Genomic DNA, 19,424 nt, shown 5'->3' with positions numbered 1-19,424 from the left:
GGATTCCAGTTAGGATCAAATAAGATGGTAGATGTATAAGCAATTTGAATGTAGAATTTCTACGTAAAGGAAAGCACGATCATTTCTATTAGTATTTCTAGTATTCAGAAAAATATGATTTTAATGTATTAGATATATACGGGTATCAGCAAAGTACAGAATACCCAGTCACATTGAATTTGAAATTCTACCAAGCTTTAGCAAAGCCTTCCAGGGTAGGTCATGCTTAAGCAGGATTTTGAACTGTGAGTGGAATTTTGTCATTTGAATACCAAGAAGCTTCTTAATTTCAAATACCACAGGATTGCTAGTGTAGGTATCTTCACTTGGCATTTGTTTACCTTTTGACATGTAGAGTCTAGCAAAATGAATCACATATGCCTCCTGCCTTCAAAGGGTGCCGGAGTGTTAAAAATGCTGAACTTCAACATTCTCAATTATCGGCTCTAATCCCTTACCTTTTCTTTGGGGGAAATCAATATGGACAAGCATCTTGAAGTCTCAGAGTTTGTTATCTTAGAGCTCTCAGTAGCTCTAACCTGGGCCTCGAGAACTTGGGCATCCTATTCCCAGCTCAGCTGGTGATGGCCTATTCTCTTAGTCTTTCTGGATCTCAGTTTCTGCATCTTAGAATGAGATAGTTGAACTAGACAACCCCTAGTTTCTTTTGAGCTCTGGTTTTCTGAGTGTATGTAGACCATACTGCTTCCTTTCAATCTGCCTACAGATCAAGGGGCAAATTTTAGTTTCAGAGTTACTGAGAGCACCTTCTCTGCTTATGAATTTCTTTGTCTATCTCCTGTCTATTTGTCATGAATATATAGGAAAACCCTTGGTGCTCTAAATCCTTAGAGACCTTCTCTGCCACCTGTTTTGGTACCATCAGAACATGAGGAAGTGGTTGAGCAGGGCCAGAGTGGGAGAAGTGAACCACCTTGTAGCTTCTCTCCCAAGGCAACTCTTCATAGCTGTGGATTCCTTATTTCATTTTAAGAGGACTTTTTAAGTATTAGATGTATATGTATTCAAAAGAAAGAACCACGAAACTTCCTAAGGACACACAGGTTTATATCATCAGTTAGGATTAGATTTGGTTGCAAATAACAGAGAAATAAAATTCTGTCACACAGCCTATCAGAAGGAAGTGGTTTTAGCTGTTTTTGGGCCTTAAACTGGATTCTAGCTTTTCGATCTGGCCTCACTTGGGTGTATTTTTCCTCATGGTTTAAGATAGAGCTCTAGTTGTCATATCCAGCTTCCAAGAAGCAATGTGGGGGAAAGATGGAAAAGGAACAAAGGCATACATAGTTGTCTTTTTAAAAAGATTCCTGGAGGCTGTTATAGGATTCTACACTTCCTCTTGCAGTTCATTGGTCAGAACTTTGTCACATGACTACATTTAGTTGTAAGGGGACTGGGAAATGTAGTTTTTATTCTGGGTCATCATATGCCCAGCTTAAAGGTCTGTTTCTTTGGAAGATGGGGAGAATGACAGTTGGTGGAAACTAGCCATCTCTACCCTAGCAAATTTGTCAGATTATTAGCCACCTTGAATTAGCTGTGCTTCTGTTTCCCTCCGGTTGGTATGAACCATCTAGAGTGACCACCTTCTCCATCTGCAGCTATGTCGTGCCCGCCATCCCTGGTGTACAACCACTGTGAACATGACTGCCCCCGGCACTGTGAGGGCAACTCGAGCTCCTGTGGAGACCATCCCTCAGAAGGCTGCTTCTGCCCCCCACACCAAGTCATGCTGGAAGGTAGCTGTGTCCCTGCAGAGGCCTGTACCCAGTGTGTTGGTGAGGATGGAGTCCGGCACCAGGTAGGAGTCCAGGCCTCTTACCTCCCATGAGGCTGCTTCTCTCTGGGGTCAGAAGGATGAAGTGTTCACCAGTGATTAGCCCCTTTGACTTTGGCAGCAGGGGTCAACTCATACGAGGGTCATTAAAGGATAGGGAAGCAGTATGACATGGTGGCTTTGGAGTCAGATCTTTGTTCAAATCCTGAGTATGTCATGTATTGCTATGTGATCAAATACCAAACTGTTAATAACACTTTGTTCACAATACATTACTACCACTACTACTTTTATCATTATATTCACGTAAGTAGAATACCCTAGGCACCCAGGAGGGGATGGGAAAATAATATTTCAAAAGGTGATGTCTATCACTATTAAGATACACATATATTATGTACTTTGCATTGTACTAAGCATTATATTTCATTATCTCAACTTTTTTCAGAGCTGTGTTTACAGGGTATTAAGTTACCTGTGGTCAAGAGTGTTTAAAGAACACTAGTTAATCACGTTTCTTTATTGCAGTACTCTTTAGAGGTTTTGTCGTACTAATGTGTGTTACCAATATTTAAGAGGGTTTTTGCTTCTTATTTGATGGTGGAACTTGTACCTGTGATGGATGAGCGAGTATGTGTGTATGCATGTGTGCATGTGCTCACCCAGCATGCCCTTGGGCTAGGATTCCACAGAACACACTGGATATCTTACATCATCTCATAAATAATCACAAAACCTCTATGAGAAAACTAAGGCTTAGAGAGCTTAGGACCTTGCTCATGGACAGTTTGTAAGTGATGGAGTTGGGAGCTGGACTCAGAATGGGAAGCTATGTCTGACTGCACAGAGCTTGCTCTTTCTGTTATATGAAATTGCACTTTTGCTAGGTCTTTTTTGGGCTGATTTGCTTGGAAGTCATCAATTCTTTTATACCTGTAGGAGTTATTTTTGAGCACATTTTGAAAGGAGCCTCTCCCATTTTGTTCTAAGATGGCAGTCATATGAAGCAACTGCCTGCACCACAATGTTACCCAAATGAGTTGTCAAAACCCTCCATTCTTCTCCCTGATTTGCACAGCTCCTGGACTCCCGCTGCACTCCAGTCATGTGTACCATTTATAGGTGGTGCTAGCACCCAGTGGCAGTTTCAGTTTGCCGGTAGTGGTAAGATACTCTCAGAGGGAGGCAGACATGGCCTCTACCCTCTTCCTTGGAATTCTGTGATGAGAAGTCAGCTCAAGTTTGCAAAGTGTTTTTGGCTCCATGAGTGTCAGCTGTCTGCAGGGTGTCGAAAGCAGGAAACTTGTGAATTTTATCTTAGTGTCTCTATCCATCTTTCCTTCATTCCTCCTGTCTGTCTGAGTCTATTTCCCCTTTCACTTTTCCCTCATTCTTCAGTTCAACACATTGGAATATGCATCTGAGTCATATAAAAATGCTTCCAAATAGTGCTATATTTTTGACATAAAAACAATCTTATAAATAAATATATTTTAATATCAAGTCACATAAAATTACTTAATCAAAAACCATGGAAGAAACACAGCCAGTTTTAGTTATTTTAGATGGATGAAAACAAATATCTCATTCCAGCCACCTGCAACTGCAGATTTTGTTTTCAAGCCAGAGTAAGAATAAAAATCTAATATAAAGAATATTTCCATTAAATGATTTTTTTTAAACTGAAAAATAAAGCCTAAAAAGCTTTTCTTCAGGGAAATAAAGCAGGGTATAAATCTCTTGTGGTAACTTTGGAAGGGCAAAATATTTACCAGTTTCCATAGCTCTTGTTTATTTTACTAAGTGCACTCTAATGATGTGAGCCTTTGTAGCCGGCTCAGAAGGGTTCCAGAGCTGTGTACTGGCTGTCCATCTCTCAGTGTTGGCGAGTAGAGGGGTGCTGTGCCGGGCAAGCACTGCTCAGCTCAGCAAGAGCTGTCTTCCTCACCCAGAAGCCTAGTGCCTGGAGCCTCCCTTCCTTCTCTGGTCTCTGATACTCTGGAACTGGCTCAGTGCTTATATGTTTCATTTTCATCTTCCCTCAAATCCTCAGCTGTGGTGCACGATGCCTTGCATGTGTCCCTTCTCCGACTTTGGGCTTTGAAGACTACCACATTCTCTGTAGGCAGCTCTTTTGTCATCTTGATTTAATCTTTAAAACGAGCCAGCTCTTAAACCTGTTCTCCTGTCTGAGGAATAGTCACGCCCTGGCCCTGCTACCTGGTGGGCGGCCTGGAATTAGCCTGTGCTGATGCAGGGGCGCCATCTGCTGGCCTACTTGCTGCATAACCCGGCCTGTTAGGCTTCTGTAGAGCAGGGCACTGGTGCTTTCAGAAGCTTAGCCTTAGCTACAAACGGCTTTTTCAGGGGTCTTCGCTTCTGTCCCCTGCCTAGCGTGGGCCTCACTAAAGCTTCCTGGGAAAATGAAAATCCCTGGAGGAGAAGGTTTAGCACTTACTTTTGTCATCTATTGTGGTGTTACCCACTCAGGATAATTGGGAAGTTGTATTTATTCTTTAATTTAGATTTCTGAATGTCCACAAAAAAGACACTCTTTTAAAAGTCTCTTTAAAAAGAGAAATAAAAAGCCCAAAACATTATGAAAACTATGACCCTCTCCTTTCAGATGAGAAAAGAGAGAGTCATAGTTTTTATATGTTTTGGGCATCACTTTTGCCTTTTAAAAGTCTAAATATACACCCCCCCCCCCGCCCTCCTCCCCCAAATTTGCCATTTTCTTGGCGTCACCATCAGTGTAAAAGAGCAGGAAAGAGGCAGGGCAGAGGCCTGAGGAAATGTGAGACGTTTCCCCAACCCTGCCAGTCTCCCTGATCCTACCTCCTCTGAGGCCAGTACCCTGGGCCCCTCCCTGGGTCTTCCCAGCCCCTTGGAGAAACCTGGAATAACAGCGCCTTCAGCCTCTTTTTTGGTTTCCTGTTCCTGATCCCTCCCTTCTCCATCTTGCTGCCTTCTCCCTGTGGGTCCTTATTTAACACTCTTCTCTCGGAGGCAGGGTCCTGCTTACAAAGCTCAGGGCTGCACCCCACCTCCCAAGTTAAGCACAACCTCCCAAGAAGACAGGGAAGGCCTCTACCATTCATTGTCCCCTGGCCCACAGGGACACTCCTTCCTCTGTTCACCACCTGGAATTCCTTCTCCTGTCCCATGAGCCCAGGCCCTTCCCACCCTTCACGGGTGCACCTTCAGGAGGGCTCTCTCAGCACCCCGGCCCTAGCGAACTTTCTTCGTCCTCCTGTGGGCCTTTTATTTTTTCATTTTAAAAAACAGTTTTGTGGAGGTATAGTGTACATATAATAAGCAGCACCTATTTAACGTGCACAGTTTGATGAGTTTTGACATATGCATACTCCTGTAAAACCACCATCGCTATGAGGACAATGAATATTCCCATCACCCTCAAAAATTTCCCTATATCACTTTTTAATCTCCCCCCAATCCCCGTCCCCATATCCCATCCCCAGGCAACCACTGGTCTGCTTTCTGTCATTATAGATTCGTGTACATTTTATGGAATTTTATATAAATAGAATCATGTAGTATACACACCTTTTTGGCCTGGCTTCTACACTTGATCTTAGCCAAAAGGCCGAGAAGCGATGGCCTGGCTTCTTTCATTCAGCATAACGCTTCTGAGATCCATTCATCCATGTGTGTTGTATGTTTTGATGGTTTGTTTTTATGGCTGAGTAGTATTCCATGGTGTGAATGTATCACAATTTATTTATTTCATTCAACTTGTCACGGAATCTTATTTCCTCAACTTGACTGTCAGCCATTCAAGGGCTGTGACAGTGTGTATTCAGTGCCTGTCACTCCCACAGCCCCAGCAGTGTGACCCACTGTGACTAACGACATGAGGCAGGTTAGCCCAGAGAGCACATGGTATCTGGGGCCAGACTGCCAGGTTCAAATCCTGGATGTACCACGTGGACACGTTCCTTCTCTGTGCCTCAATATCATCACTTGTACAGGTAGATAATAAGAGGACTTACCTGATGGGGTTATTTAAGAAATATAAAGTGAATAAATGTCAAGTCCTTAGAAAAATATCTTGAACATATTGAATGCTAGTTGTTACTGGGAGGCAGCTAAATACAGTGTTAAAAGGATGGGTTTGGGGTTTGAAACCTAGCTTTGCCGCAGTGACGGTGGAACCCTAAGCAAGTGCTTCCGTTTTCTCATGGGATAAGGAGGGATACTAATAAAACTGTCGTAGCCAGGGGGTTGCAGTGAGCATTAACTGACTAATTTATATAAAGCCCTTAAAACAGCAGCACACAGCGGATGCTCTTCACATGTTGGCTGTTATTTACTGAGTGAGTGGGAGGTGTCAGGGGAGGGTCAGAGGGTTTAGCCCTTCAGGAGGAGGGGCAGCGTGGGGGCAGGGTGCTTTACTCAGAGATCTCTGATCTTCTTTCTCAGAGGGCTGATTGCTGACCATGGAAGCAGGTGGAGTAAGTGAGACTTTCTTGACCTGGGAACTTTGTAGAGGCCTTTGAGCTACTGAATAAGAATGTTTTATTCAGGGGCAGTTTAACTTGCGTTTAATTTTAACTTGAAATTCAGCTTGGCTGGGTCTAGAGGGAGACTCTGCAGTCTCCACGTGTGCTAGTCATGGTCTCCCACTCCTCACAACAGCCCCGGGAGGCCGGCTTGAGTGCCCTCACTTCACAGGTGAAGAAACAGGCCCGGAGGAGTGACGCCCACACTGGAGTTCAGGTCTCCCTGACTTCAAAGCCCTTATGCGGCAGGGCTGCGTGCACCTCTGAGAAAGTAGTTTTACCACCTGGGTGAGCCCCTATCTGAAACATTGTACTCCGGTTTCTGAAATCACTTCCAGGGCTCACAAAGTGACGATTCTCTGAGTTTGGCTGTCATCCCCTCAACTTTTCCTGCCCATTGTCTTAAGTTGATTCCAGAAATAAATGGAATCTGTTCCCAAGCTACATCCCAACTTCTCCTTTGGTTTGGGAAATGGTTAATGGTGTGATACAGGAATTCTCATTTTCTTGCTTTGGTTGGTTTAGCGCCATCCGTGAAGGCTGTAATGAAAGCTCCCATGTTTTCTAAAATCTGTAGTTTGTCATTCCCCTGAGCTTACAAAGCAGGACGGGCTTTTTTTCCTGGTGCCTCTGATCCTCCTCCAGCACTTTCTTTCTCAGAACCTGACACTGCCTTTCAACTTGGGTCTATTCACCTGTGCGGCCCTGACAGAGATGGGGCTCAGGGAAGGTCCAGCCAGAAGTGGGGGAACTGACTTCTGTGTATTTTAGGGCTTTGTGCCCCAGTGTCCTGGACTGCCCATCTGAACCTCCTTTTCCCTCAGTTCTTAGAAACCTGGGTCCCGGACCACCAGCCCTGCCAGATCTGCACGTGCCTCACGGGGCGGAAGGTCAACTGCACGTCACATCCCTGCCCCACGGCCAGAGGTGAGCCCCTTCTCCCCTGGGGCTCCTGCAATAAGAAGGGCTCCCTTGAGGCCCTGTAGCTTCCGGATCCGAAGGTGGATTTCCTTGGCCTCGCCTGGGTTTCCTGGGCCAGCCCACCCTTCTCTCTCTTTGTGGGCTGGGGTCGCTGTGCTGCTCCTGGAGTAGCTGCTCTCATAGGCTAATCCTGTCTTCCTGTCCTGCGTGGCCCTCAGACTTAGAATTCCTGGAGGGCACATTCCAGGGCTCACAGGACACACGGAGGAGACTCACTCGTCAGCGGTCCCATGGCCCCATGCCTCATGGCCTCCCACACAGGGCCTGTGCTGGTTTCAGTGGATGAGCGTCTGCATCATTTTAAATCCTGCTCCAGGTGGTACCGTTCCTTATTTCTCTCACTTCTGTGGCATCTTTCTCCTCCAGCTCCCAAATGTGGCCTGTGTGAAGTGGCCCGTCTCCGCCAGAATGCAGACCAGTGCTGCCCCGAGTACGAGTGTGGTATGTGTCCCACCCTGGGCATTTCTCCAGGGCCCAGCCCCAGGTGAACGATGTGATGGGTGCTGCAAGGGGTATGTGGTCTCAGGTGCAGCTGTGTGAGAGGAAGTGGGTAAGGGCTGACTGGGTTTTTCGAAAAATGGAAAGAGCAACCTCTGGAAAATAGGATTGCTTCCTAGAAGAAATGCTGCAGTGAATCATTAACTGTCAGGTTTGAAATCCTTAAAAAGGAATGGGGTAGTCACTGGCGGGGAGGGGGGTGGAGGTGCACAGAGGTTTACTGAAGAGAAAGTTATGCCAAAGTAACCCCTTTTCCTTTTCCTTTTCCTTTCTGAGGATACTATTTAGATATAGAGAAGGCCACTCACAGGGCACCTTGATTTCAGCAAGTTATTTGTCAAAGGGTCTCATCATAGGCTTGCAAACTGCGTAGTGAGTAATGGGCTGAATAATGGAATAATGAAATGAATCCAGAGCTGATGGAATTATGCTTACCATGACAGGAACCCTCAGATGGATGCCTTGTCCCCATCCTGTCCAATGTGTTTATTAATTGTGTGGCTGAAGACATAAACCATGCTTGTAAAATTTGCAGTGATGCAGACCTTTGAGGGAGAGCAAATAGATCAAGCGATAGTCTAAGGATCTATAAAAAAATGAAATAATCTAAGAAATTTATGTACGCTGATGAAATTGATCAGGGATAAAGAGAAGTTCTGTGGGGACGAAGATCTGATTTGAGAACAGCTTGTGTAAAATAGGCCTGAGAATGTTAGTAGAGACACTTGGAGGGATCCTTCAGTTCAAGCCTCTCATTTTATAGACATTATTAAGCTTCTACGTTGTGCCAGGGATGTTGCCTTCATTATTTCATGACATCCTTAGACTGATTCTATCAGGTAGAGTTCCCACCTTGCAGAAGATGAAACTGAGGTCTAGAGGGTTCAGGTGACTTGGCTGGGATCTGTCCTAGCAGATGATAAGAGTAATCAATATGAGCTTATCATATGACCTGGATCCATCTATTACCTATCTATCATCTCTCTATCATCTATCTACCCATCCATTCTTATTTACCTATCATCTATCTATCATCTATCTACCTATCTGTCATCTATCTATCTATCTATCTGTCTGTCTGTCTGTCTGTCTGTCTGTCTATCTATCTATCTATCTATCTATCTATCATCTATCTATCTACCTACCTATCTATCTATCATCTACCTACCTGTCCCCTCTACCTCTATTTGTCTCCTTACTTCTATCGCATCATTACCATCTACCTAAAACAGTAGACATCTGCATGCCTAGGAGAATGTAGGGTGCCACTCACAGGTAATTCAAAAGTAACTTTGCTGAACTCTGAGTGGACGTCTCACTTTCCTGGCCCTCAGTGTGTGACCTGGTGAGCTGTGACGTGCCCCCGGTGCCTCGCTGCGAAAGCGGCCTGCAGCTGACCCTGACCAATCCCGGCGAGTGCAGACCCAACTTCACCTGTGGTAAAGCCTCTGTGGATGAGGGGCGGGGGTGGTGCAGCCACTCTTTCTTGGCCCGGGAAGGCGTCCTGTATTCTGGTTAGCTGAGTCTGGGGTTGGGGTATGTCTGGAGCAGAGCAGTTAAGGTCATACCTTGATTATATCCTCTAAGAAACCCCCCGGCTGCATGCTGTTGAAGGTGCACCAGTTGTGGGCATAGCTACAGGCGCTTCCCTCTTGGGCTAAATTACGAGGTGGTTGGGTCTGAGATGAAGAACGCTCCAGATATAATCTTTATGTGCTCCCATCCTCCCACACAACATTGAGGGGGAGGGAATGTTCCCTTGGTTTGTCCTCATCATTGGATCTTATTGCCAAACAAATTTATAGGTTCCCCCCCTTCTGTATGTTTATATATTTAATTGCTAAATACTACGCATATAATTTAAACGTAGGGTTGGACTAAAGTAAGACATGTCAAGAAACTGAATTCTGTGTTACCTACTGAGAATACCCGTTTTAAGGCAAGTGGAATTCTTGTCCTGTTGATTTAGAATCTCACTTGAGTTCCTACATGTAAGACCTCGAGGGTCGGAGGAGAATACTGAGTATTTGAAGGAGGTTGTGAATAGGCAAAGGACGCAGGGTGGGGTTTGGCATTTATAAAATGAGATTGTGGATTTGACTGATTGCTTCAAACTTGTTGGTGGACATAAAATTGAAGGGTATTGTTCTAGATACTGAGGTGGGGATAGGGTCACATAAGTTACCAACATATAGAAGTGCTTACCAGCTGCTGGTGTGCCAAGTATGTGTGTCTTAGAGATTCTACATCTGCTGTCTCTGAGCATCAATAGCTGAAGGGCCATGCGCCTTGCACATATGCATGGGAAGGTGATAAAATGGGGACTGAGCAGCCTTTACTTCTTCATTAAAATTCCCAGCTTCACACGTCTCCTTTGGGTAAATGTTCATATTTTTCTATAGACTAGCTGCTGTTTGCTATAATTGAATATCCTGATGCCCCTGAGCTGGGCTCATGTGCAGTTCTGATTTAATGTTCTGGGTCTAGAGTCCCCTGGGTCCTTATACAGCTGAATACTTACAAACCCCGGCTGAGTGCAGTGCTCAGTGTGGCAGGACTGGGGGTCACCTGGTGCTGCCCCTCAGCCTGCAGGGCGGAGGAATGCAAAAGAGAGTCGCCGCCCTCCTGCCCCCCACACCGGACGCCCACCCTTCGGAAGACCCAGTGCTGTGATGAGTATGAGTGTGCTTGCAACTGTGCCAACTCCACGGTGAGCTGCCCCCTGGGCTACCTGGCCTCGACCGTCACCAATGACTGTGGCTGCACCACGACCACCTGCCTCCCTGACAAGGTAGGAGCTGCTCAGCTGTGGCTGGGACGTTGGCCAAACATCTGCTTCTCAGGAAAGATTTGCCTTCATGCCCAGGCTTGGTGGGTGAACAGTCAGCATTCCGTCTCAACCTAAATGGCAAGTTAGTTAGCTCAGGAGGTATTTATAGAGAACCTACTATGTGCTCAGCATGGCTAGGTGCTGCGGTTGCAAACAAGGTGTAAGTGTAAACAAGATATGAGGTTTGGTTCCTACCTTTAAAGAATTTATCTACAGGTTAGCTAAGGAAATAATATGACTGCATGGATTCTTCAGAGACTAGTTAGCATTCATTTGTTAATTGCTATCCATCCATCCATCCATCCATCCATCCATCCATCCATCCATCCATCCATCCTCCATCCAATAAGAAACTACCATGTTCTACCAGAACTGGTACTGTGTTACGTGCAATGGGAGAAGTGTAAGATGCAGTCTACTTATGATCTTGCTAGTATATGTAAGACAATAGTCTATAAACTGGATGCAATAAAGCACCAAAGGATAGTACAGATATTAAATGCGTATAGCAGTCATAGGGGAGAGCTCCACCAAGATGAGCTGTTTTGAGCCAGAATTGCAACAGGAAGACCTGAGCATAGTTGTAGTTGCTGGATTATTGCGGTGAGTCCTGCCTGGAATCAATGCCAAAGAGAAGCCAGTTACCTTTCCTTGCGGCTTGTTAGAGCAGACGCTCATTTGCCTGGAATGCTCTAGACCTCTGGTCCTCTTTGGATTCTCTTCCAGCTCAAGGTTTCTAAGCCCCCAGGTTCTGGAGAAGTGGGAGCAGGTCTAGGAGGCAGCGGTTGCTGCTTTTTATGTCTCTGTTCTTCCTCCTTTTCACTTCCCCCGAACTTGCCCTTTGTCTATTACTGTTTCTTCTGACTTTGTAATCTATAGCAGCCCCACCCCTATTTTTTATGCCTTTGATTTGTTGGAGAAACTGGGTCATTTGTTCTTTGGAGTGCCATGTGTTCTGAATTTGGCTGATCATTTCCTTATGGTTTTGCTTAGTGTGCTCCCCTATCCCCTGTATTTCCAGTAAGGTAGAGGTTAGACCTGAAAGATTAATGATGTTCACGTTAAATTTGGGGGGACAAGAATACAGCTTCCTGTCGCCTTATTCCATGAGGCACATCATGTTCAGTTGTCCCACTTTTAAAGGTGACTGATTACTGGGTTCAGGTGGTGTCTGCCTATTTCTCCCTCACAAAGTGCCCTCATCAACCGTTTAACTAATAGTTTTAATATTCATTGATGTTTGCTCACCTAAGATTCATTATGTCATTAGGAGTTGCAAAATGGTGACATTTCTCTACTTTTATCACGCTTGTGCATTTACTAGCTGGGATTCTTCTATAAGAACTTTCCTCCAACTGCTTTTGCTTACCCTGAAATAGAATTACTTTAGGAATGGGAGGATAAATGCTTGATTCTTTTCGTTTACCAATTTTCAAAGCAATGAGTTGATGGTGACCAGAGTTTTTGTGTTTTTGTTTTAGTATCATTATGAACTCATGGATACTTATATATTTGATATGTTTTGATTCCTCCTAATATTAATTAACTAATTAATTAATTACTCGAAATGTCTTACCTGGGGTAAATGAAAACCCCTTCTGGTTCTGGAGCCTTTTGACATGGCCTCATTACCCTTTGATTGCTTTCTTGCTTTCTAAAACAAGTATTCCACGTTCCTCTTGGACATTTCCTGCCCCAGTCCTTGGATCAGCTATTTCAAGGATGTTTATTGCTGGTGGGTTGACATTGCCTCTTAACCTTTCTGGTGAACAGAGTTTGGAAACACACATTTTAAAAGAGGATGAAAACTTATAAGTTTATAGTGATATTTCTGATTCAAATTTGATTATAGGGTTTTACTTAACTTCTTTAATTTATACTTGTATCACTTCTAAGTTGCAAATCTGGGTTTCCTAATATAATTAGCATAATTACTTATTTGATTTACCTTAAAATGTGCTTGTAATGGTTTCAAAAATAGCAATACCAATAATAATAATAATAATAATAATTTAAGATTATGGAGAGAGGTTTAAGATTTTTTGCAGTTCTCCTTTTCTTAAAAAAATAACCCATTAGGGATATATGGTCAAAATACTACAATGGGTTTTTAAAATGATTTGAAATACTTATTTTTCCTGTATGATTGTGCCACTGTAGTTAATCAGGTATTTCAATTTGTTTTCGTTTTTATAGGTTGCTTTTTTATTTCCTTCTTGATTTAATATGTATCTTATATAAACCATATAAATGATTCTAAAACCTAAGATGCTTTTCCAGAAATCTTACCTCTATCCCATTTCCTGTACCTTGTTTCTTCTCTCTCCCCTGCAATTTATAATTTTTATTAGTTTTTGGTATATTCCTCCATTTTTTCTTTTTGAAGATATAAGTACATATATTTTTGTTGCTTCCCATTTCTCACAGAAGGTGCAGCATATTATAAATTCTGTTTTGAATTTTTCTTTTTTCATTTAACAATCTATGATAGAATAATTCTTTGTCAACATGTAGAGATCTGCCCTGTCCCTTTTGACAACTGCATGGTACTCCTTTGCTTGGATGCATCTTAGTTTATTCAACAAGTCCTCTATTGCTGACATCTGAGTTGCTTCAATCTTTCACTATTACTAATAACGCTATAACAAATAGCCTAGTGCATCTGTCATTGTGAATTGTTGCCAGTGTGTTTTTGGGATAAGTTCCTAGAAGTGAGATTCTGAGTCAAATGGTAAATACACACATACTTTTGCTAGCTATTACTAAATTCTCCGTAGGAGTGGTACCGTTTTCCAGCAGGCTTCTGAATAGAAGAACAAGTGTTCTCATTCAATGAGTTGTTATACAGATGCCAGAACACTGAGCAGGGACAGGATAATCATTTAAACATATTTGTACTGCTGTTACGTGAAGGACGGTAGAGAGCTGTTCATGGTTTTGGAGGTCAGATTTGGGATTAATTTCAAAACTGTCATTATGTCTCCTGATCAAACAGATCCCTTAGCACTTCACTCCTGCAAAATATCACATGCATCCCAGACTTTATATATTCTGATCCAAACAAACCTTTTCACACATCCCCTCCATAGCCTATAGTTCTTTCAAATAGGATGCCTTGTCTCTCAAAAATACCCCATATTCTGTGCCTCAGAGTCTTTGCTTGTTGTGTTCCTTGTCATTTGTGAGCCTCAAGGGACCACCTATTCCTGGCCCTGTCCAATCCTCCCTTACCTTCACCCCACATCTAATGGGACAGAGGTGATATGTGGATAGGTTCCAAGTTCCAGGACATCACCGGGTCTGAGAATTAGGGTATGGCTTTCTGTGTGGCATAGAAAGGAGTTAAATACAGTCAAGGCAGCGATGAAACCAGATCAAGGCAGCCAGTGTGTTGTATCCAGCCCTGTGGGTCACGAAGGACTCAATAAGGGGCCGCTCCCAGGGTAGATGGGGAATGGCTTTTCTAAGGCTGGTAGGCAGGAAAGAAAAGAGGGCAAAATCTTCCATGTGGGCAGAGACCACAGTGGTTTTATTTATGGCTATATTCTCAGCACCTAGAGAAGCTTCCACACATAGTAGATACTTTCTAACCTCTTGTTTAAATGAACTGAATGCGTTCCCTCATGGAAAGCTTGTGTCCACAGGTTTGTGTCCACCGAGGCACCATCTACCCCGTGGGCCAGTTCTGGGAGGAAGGCTGTGATGTGTGCACGTGCACCGACATGGAGGACGCTGTGATGGGCCTGCGTGTGGCCCAGTGTTCTCAGAAGCCTTGTGAGGAAAGCTGCCAGTTGGTAAGGGGCGCAGAGGGGTTGGGCACTGGGTGAGCAATCAGGCTAGGGAAGTGGGGGAGGGTATCGGGAAGGGGCAAGTGCAAGGCTGTGGTGAGGGGAAGGAGAGGCATGGCGCTGGGGAAAAGAGAGAAGCATTAGGAAACAGTTGCAATGTCATCCTCCTGCGATTCAGTCCTTGGCTGACGGTCATCTGTTGTACGGGCTTGAGTCCAGAGGGCTGGGGACTTGGTTTGAGCAGAGATGCGGGTTAAACACCTAGAAAAGAGGACTTGATTTTTCCCGATCTCTTCCTTCTTTAGACATCACCTCCTCTCCCTAGAACAGACATATGTTCTGAATTTTCTCAGATTGTCCCAGTTCCAATGTTCTACAGTGTTTTTACATACATCGGTGATTTTCCAGACCATGTTTATAGTTTGAGGTGTAGAACACATGATCACTGTTGCCCCAATTCACTTTTTAATTCTTATGGTGCCCTGCCTCTAAGGCTCCTGTGTGTTCTGGGGACTCTAATTCTTGCACATGTAAGACTCGTCAGACCCTAGAAAAAGATAACAGTAATGTGCAGGGAAAATTGTGGGTCAAATTCTGCTTGCTGGTTTGATGTTCTTATTATTACTGCAGTATATCAATAGTTAATGATGATGAAAGAAGAGTAACCAGTACATACATCTCGTGGCTGCTTTTGTAAATTTAACAGCAGAGAGGAGCGTGCTCTTGATGCTGTCTTAGAAATGTGTGGTTTGATGATGCAAAGGAAGACCTGTGAGTGAATCCAGAAATGGGGAGGCCATTCAGTTCAGCTGTTCTCTACCTGCAATACTGGTACTGAGGAGGAGCGGAGTTGCTAGGCAACTTTGGGGGAGGATGATGCTGTGGTATCCAGGTGTGTCTTTTGGGAATCCTAGGTTTTGGAAACTTGTTTTGGTCTCCATCTCCTCCCATAGGCCATGGGAGGCAATGGAAATAACTTGCTATCAAGTAAAGAGATTGCTGTTTAGAGGTCAATTTTATAAAATTGCCACCCAACATATTTTGTGTTTCAGTAGGGGGGTTCGATGGCAAAGAACAGAATCTACTCAAGCTAGCTCAAATAAAACTCTCAGAAATGAAGTGTAGGATACGTAAGTGGTCATACAGCATTTCTCTCCACTTGTGCCGTGAGCTCCCTGTGTCTCTTTCTCCAACTCCTCATTGCTGGTCATCTTCTTCTGGGAAGCAGTTTTGCTTACTCATAAATTTCATTTGCACGTGGCTTTATTGAATCTGGCTTCAACTCAACGTGACTTTTCAGATCCAGGGCAAATCCCTGTCCAATGGGACTTATTCAGTCTTTGTGTTCTGTAGATAAACTTCTCAAGAAGAAAATTGATGGGCTCAGCGCCGCCCATGGATTGGATCCTCTGTCCAGTCCCACTGTTGTGGAGCGTGTAGGTCATACGGTAGAAACTTGGCTTTCTGGAGACTGTTGGGCCAGGAGAAGGGTCTGTGATGTATATTTTGAACAGATATAAGCTGGAGGATTTGGAAGGGTGAGGGAAAAGAAAGAGAGATGAAAATACAGGATAAATCCTGGTTGTGCAGCAAGAAAATGGGCATGCTGGAGGTGGAGGGGAATCTTAGAAAGATGGCAGCCTGGAAATTTGGAGACTAGGAGGACCTGAGCATGAAAGGTTGGTGGGGTTTTGGGCACAAGGCATCTGTCCTGGGAATCAAACATCATATTGACAGTACGTTTGCCCATGGCGGGAGGCAGCAGAAAATATGAAGGACACACAAATCCAGGTCACTCAGCACTCTTAGAGAGATGGCCAGGAGTGACGCTGGATCCCTAAAGGTATCGACGACTCTCTTCTGTGCTCCCTGAGTCTTTGTTTCTTTTATGGCACTTTGTATATTCTGCCTGATAGTGAAGGGATTGTATCTTATACCTAGGATTGTATCATCCTAATTTGTTGGCTTCTCCATAGTACTTAGTACAACACAGATGTAAATAAATAACTAGAATCTCAGCTGATAAGACAGCTCACTGGGCACCACTGTGACGTGGGTTGGGATGTAAGGAGGTCCCATGGAAGTGGTGTGAAGTTGAGCCAAGTCTCTGGAGTGCTCGTGTTCCCCCAGAGAGAGGCACCAGCTAGAATGACAACGAGTGTTGTGTGTATCTTCTGACGTGGCCCTGTGTGTAAGTGTCCTTGGGGAGCAGAGCAGGCTTGGCATATTCTCACCCATCCTGAACAGCTGTAGGCATTCCTTCTCTCTTAGGGACAGAGATCCAAGATGAAGCCCAGTTTTGGTTTTTCTCGCATTGGATCCTGGGGCAACTACACACATCACTGTTTTGCCTATTCTGTGTACATTGCTTCTGAATTTTTGGTGGAGGGTTTCAATCCAAATTCCTAAAGCTTTGGCCAGATTGGAGAACCTCCAAGAGCAAGGTGGACTCTCAAACTTCCAGGATGCTGGTCTTCCTGTCAGGCTTTGTGGGGAAGGTTGTTCTCTATTGCTCTCTTATTTCACAGTGCCCCATAAACTGCTAGGTAAATGTCAAGTAACTACCGGGGGAATCCCAACTCTGCACGTTGGTGAGAGGTCTTGGGATCAAGGTATTCATCTCACATGGGTAGTCAGCCCTCGTAGAACAGAGACTAGATCCCAGGCATCCTGAATGTTCTTCTCCAGTCAACGAGGTGCCCTACATTTGGCCATGGTAAAGATTATTAGGTCAGCTAGCTGCTGCTGAGTGAACTCTGGGCTGTCTTTAATAGCCCCTGGGCTGGATTTTGGTCTCAAAATGGAGGCTTTCAGAGGGCAGGGTTATGTCTCTTCAGCTGGTGTAAGAACTAGCTTAGTGACTCCATGGTTGATACTACTTGGCCTTTTCTTAGCATGATCCTGAGGTTGGTGGATGACAGAGATGCCAATGTTCAGTCCACTGTCTCTGCAAAACCTCCGGGCTCAGTATGCCTGTGGAGCAGGTAAGCATACCTGTGTCTCTACTGCTGGCCTGGCTCCACTCTGTCCTTTGTGTTTTTCCAGGGCTTCACTTACGTCCTCCCTGAAGGCGAATGCTGTGGAAGGTGCCTGCCATCTGCCTGTGAGGTGGTGATTGGCTCACCGCGAGGGGACTCTCAGTCTTACTGGAAGAATGTAGGTCTGGGCCCCAGGGTGGGTAGGAAGGAGGGCAGTGACCTTCCCAGCCCGGTTTTCCATTCTGCGGTCCAGTGCTGGCCTTGGTTTCATCTGTAAAATCAGACTTACCCCTGCCCTTTGCTTTCCCTGCAGGGGTTAATCCTGCTGATGGTTTCATCCAGAGGTCAGCTGGGCTTACCTTGCCCTTTGGGAACTAGTTCAGATTGCCTTAGACTTCCCATTTTGTGGATTTGGGGAGATGCCCAGTTCCCTCCCTAAGAGTTCTGTGAACTCCTGAGGGATGTATATTCTCCTGTTTACTTGTAAAGCTGCGGTCCTGCTTCCCCTGAGGGGTTCATGTAGGGATGGCCTCAGCGCCTGCACATGCCGTGGGCCCACCACCCCATCAAACTCCACAGGCTGCACGTGCTCTTCTGTACCGCATCCACCCCGTCAGGGTCCTCCGACCTCTTCACTGATTTCCACTGGAGAAATTTACATCCCAGAGAAACAAACCATATTTCTCTTCCCCAAGTCCCAGAGCTACTTCTGCAACCCTGGCTATAGTCTTGCCACATTAGTAGCCCCCACTTATCTTCTCCTTCTGGGCCCCAACCCCAGCCAATTTTCTTCTCCTAAAGCAGAGCAGGTAACCGTCTCCTGTGGCCCTCAGGCTCTCACTTTGGATGCTTCTCAAGCCATTTTCTGAAACACTGAGGGTTCCTCCTGGGGAATATTAGTCCAGAGACCCGGATGGTAACAATTCCTTCACTCCGATTCATGAGGATGAAGTGGGGAGTTCTAGCCTCAGGAGGCAGGTGCTGTAAGAGTGGGAGGTGCATCTCTGGGCCCTCCCCTTCTGCGTTCTTCCAGTAAGATCCAAATGTATTTTGTTTAGAAAGGAAGGCAAAGGGTTAACTGTAGTGCCCTGAACCTGCGCACCTCCTACCCAGGCCCATCAGCCTGCTCCTCCTCAGTGACAACAGAATGACTCATTGAGGTTTTCCTCCTGGGTTTCCACGGCCCAGCCTTCTGATCCCTGTCACCTGTGGATTTCCCTGCCCCGTGTCCTTCCTCTCCACCCTTTTTTTGTTCTTCTCCCCATTCATCCTGGGATTAGGCAGGTTTTAGCCTTCCTCCCCAGGCCCAGGTTCCAGCTCAGGTTACAGGTTGCTCCATCCTGGTGGGGGCTGATAGCTGGTCTCTTTGGGGCTCAGTGTTCCTGCCTCCCTCCCCTCACCCCCAGTCTCTCGTCTCCCTTCAGACCCACATCCATGACTATAAAACTAAGGGGACTTGAGTTTCTTTCCCCCAACTCAAGTCTGCATCTTATCTATGAGAGTGGGTGTCAGCAATGGCTCTGCCGCTGCTGCTGCTGGGAACATGTCAGGGACGGGGGTGGGTGGGTGGGGATGAATCCTCTTGATGTGTCCAGTGGCTGGCGCTCAGCAGGGAAATAATCAGAGGGGAGAGGTCTGAGCTTGGGGCCAGGCCTATAGCGGGAAGCTTGGTCACGTGAGTCAGAAGTCCTGGTGAAGAGAGTGGCTCTAAGGTCTGGCATTTTCTGCTCCTCATCTGGGAAGAGGAGAAAGTGAGGAGCTGAGAGCAGCAGCTCAGGGTGTGGCGTGGGGAGGGGGAGTGCAGTGATCGATGCTTCTGAAGCTGGCACATGTGGATGAACCTCCAGGCACAGCCTCCACGGTGACTTCTCCGAGTCATGCTCCGGACATGCTCAGTGCTCTTTGCCCCTGGAACCAACCCTGGGGGTCACACCAGCCATGCATAGCTCTAGAAGCTCAGGGACAGATTGCAGGGCTGCAGGGATCCGACACCAGCACCCCAGTCTCTTGCTGTCTCCCTGTGTGAAT

At 45.4% G+C, this 19,424-nt stretch overlaps 1 protein-coding gene across 1 annotated transcript in view; it reads left to right on the top strand.

Moving 5' to 3' along the window:
- The window catches only part of VWF (von Willebrand factor), a 138,954-nt gene that overhangs the window by 104,213 nt on the left and 15,317 nt on the right, over positions 1-19,424 (top strand). Inside the window, 7 exon segments of the mRNA XM_081059627.1 lie at positions 1,623-1,822; positions 7,146-7,248; positions 7,669-7,743; positions 9,135-9,239; positions 10,386-10,591; positions 14,275-14,424; positions 17,464-17,574. Coding sequence (XP_080915753.1) covers positions 1,623-1,822; positions 7,146-7,248; positions 7,669-7,743; positions 9,135-9,239; positions 10,386-10,591; positions 14,275-14,424; positions 17,464-17,574 — 950 coding nt within the window.

Source organism: Rhinolophus hipposideros, assembly GCF_964194185.1.
Source record: "Rhinolophus hipposideros genome assembly, chromosome: 9".
NCBI lineage: Eukaryota > Metazoa > Chordata > Mammalia > Chiroptera > Rhinolophidae > Rhinolophus > Rhinolophus hipposideros.
The sequence above is the reverse complement of the archived record's forward strand: the minus strand, read 5'-3'. Positions and strand labels throughout refer to the sequence as shown.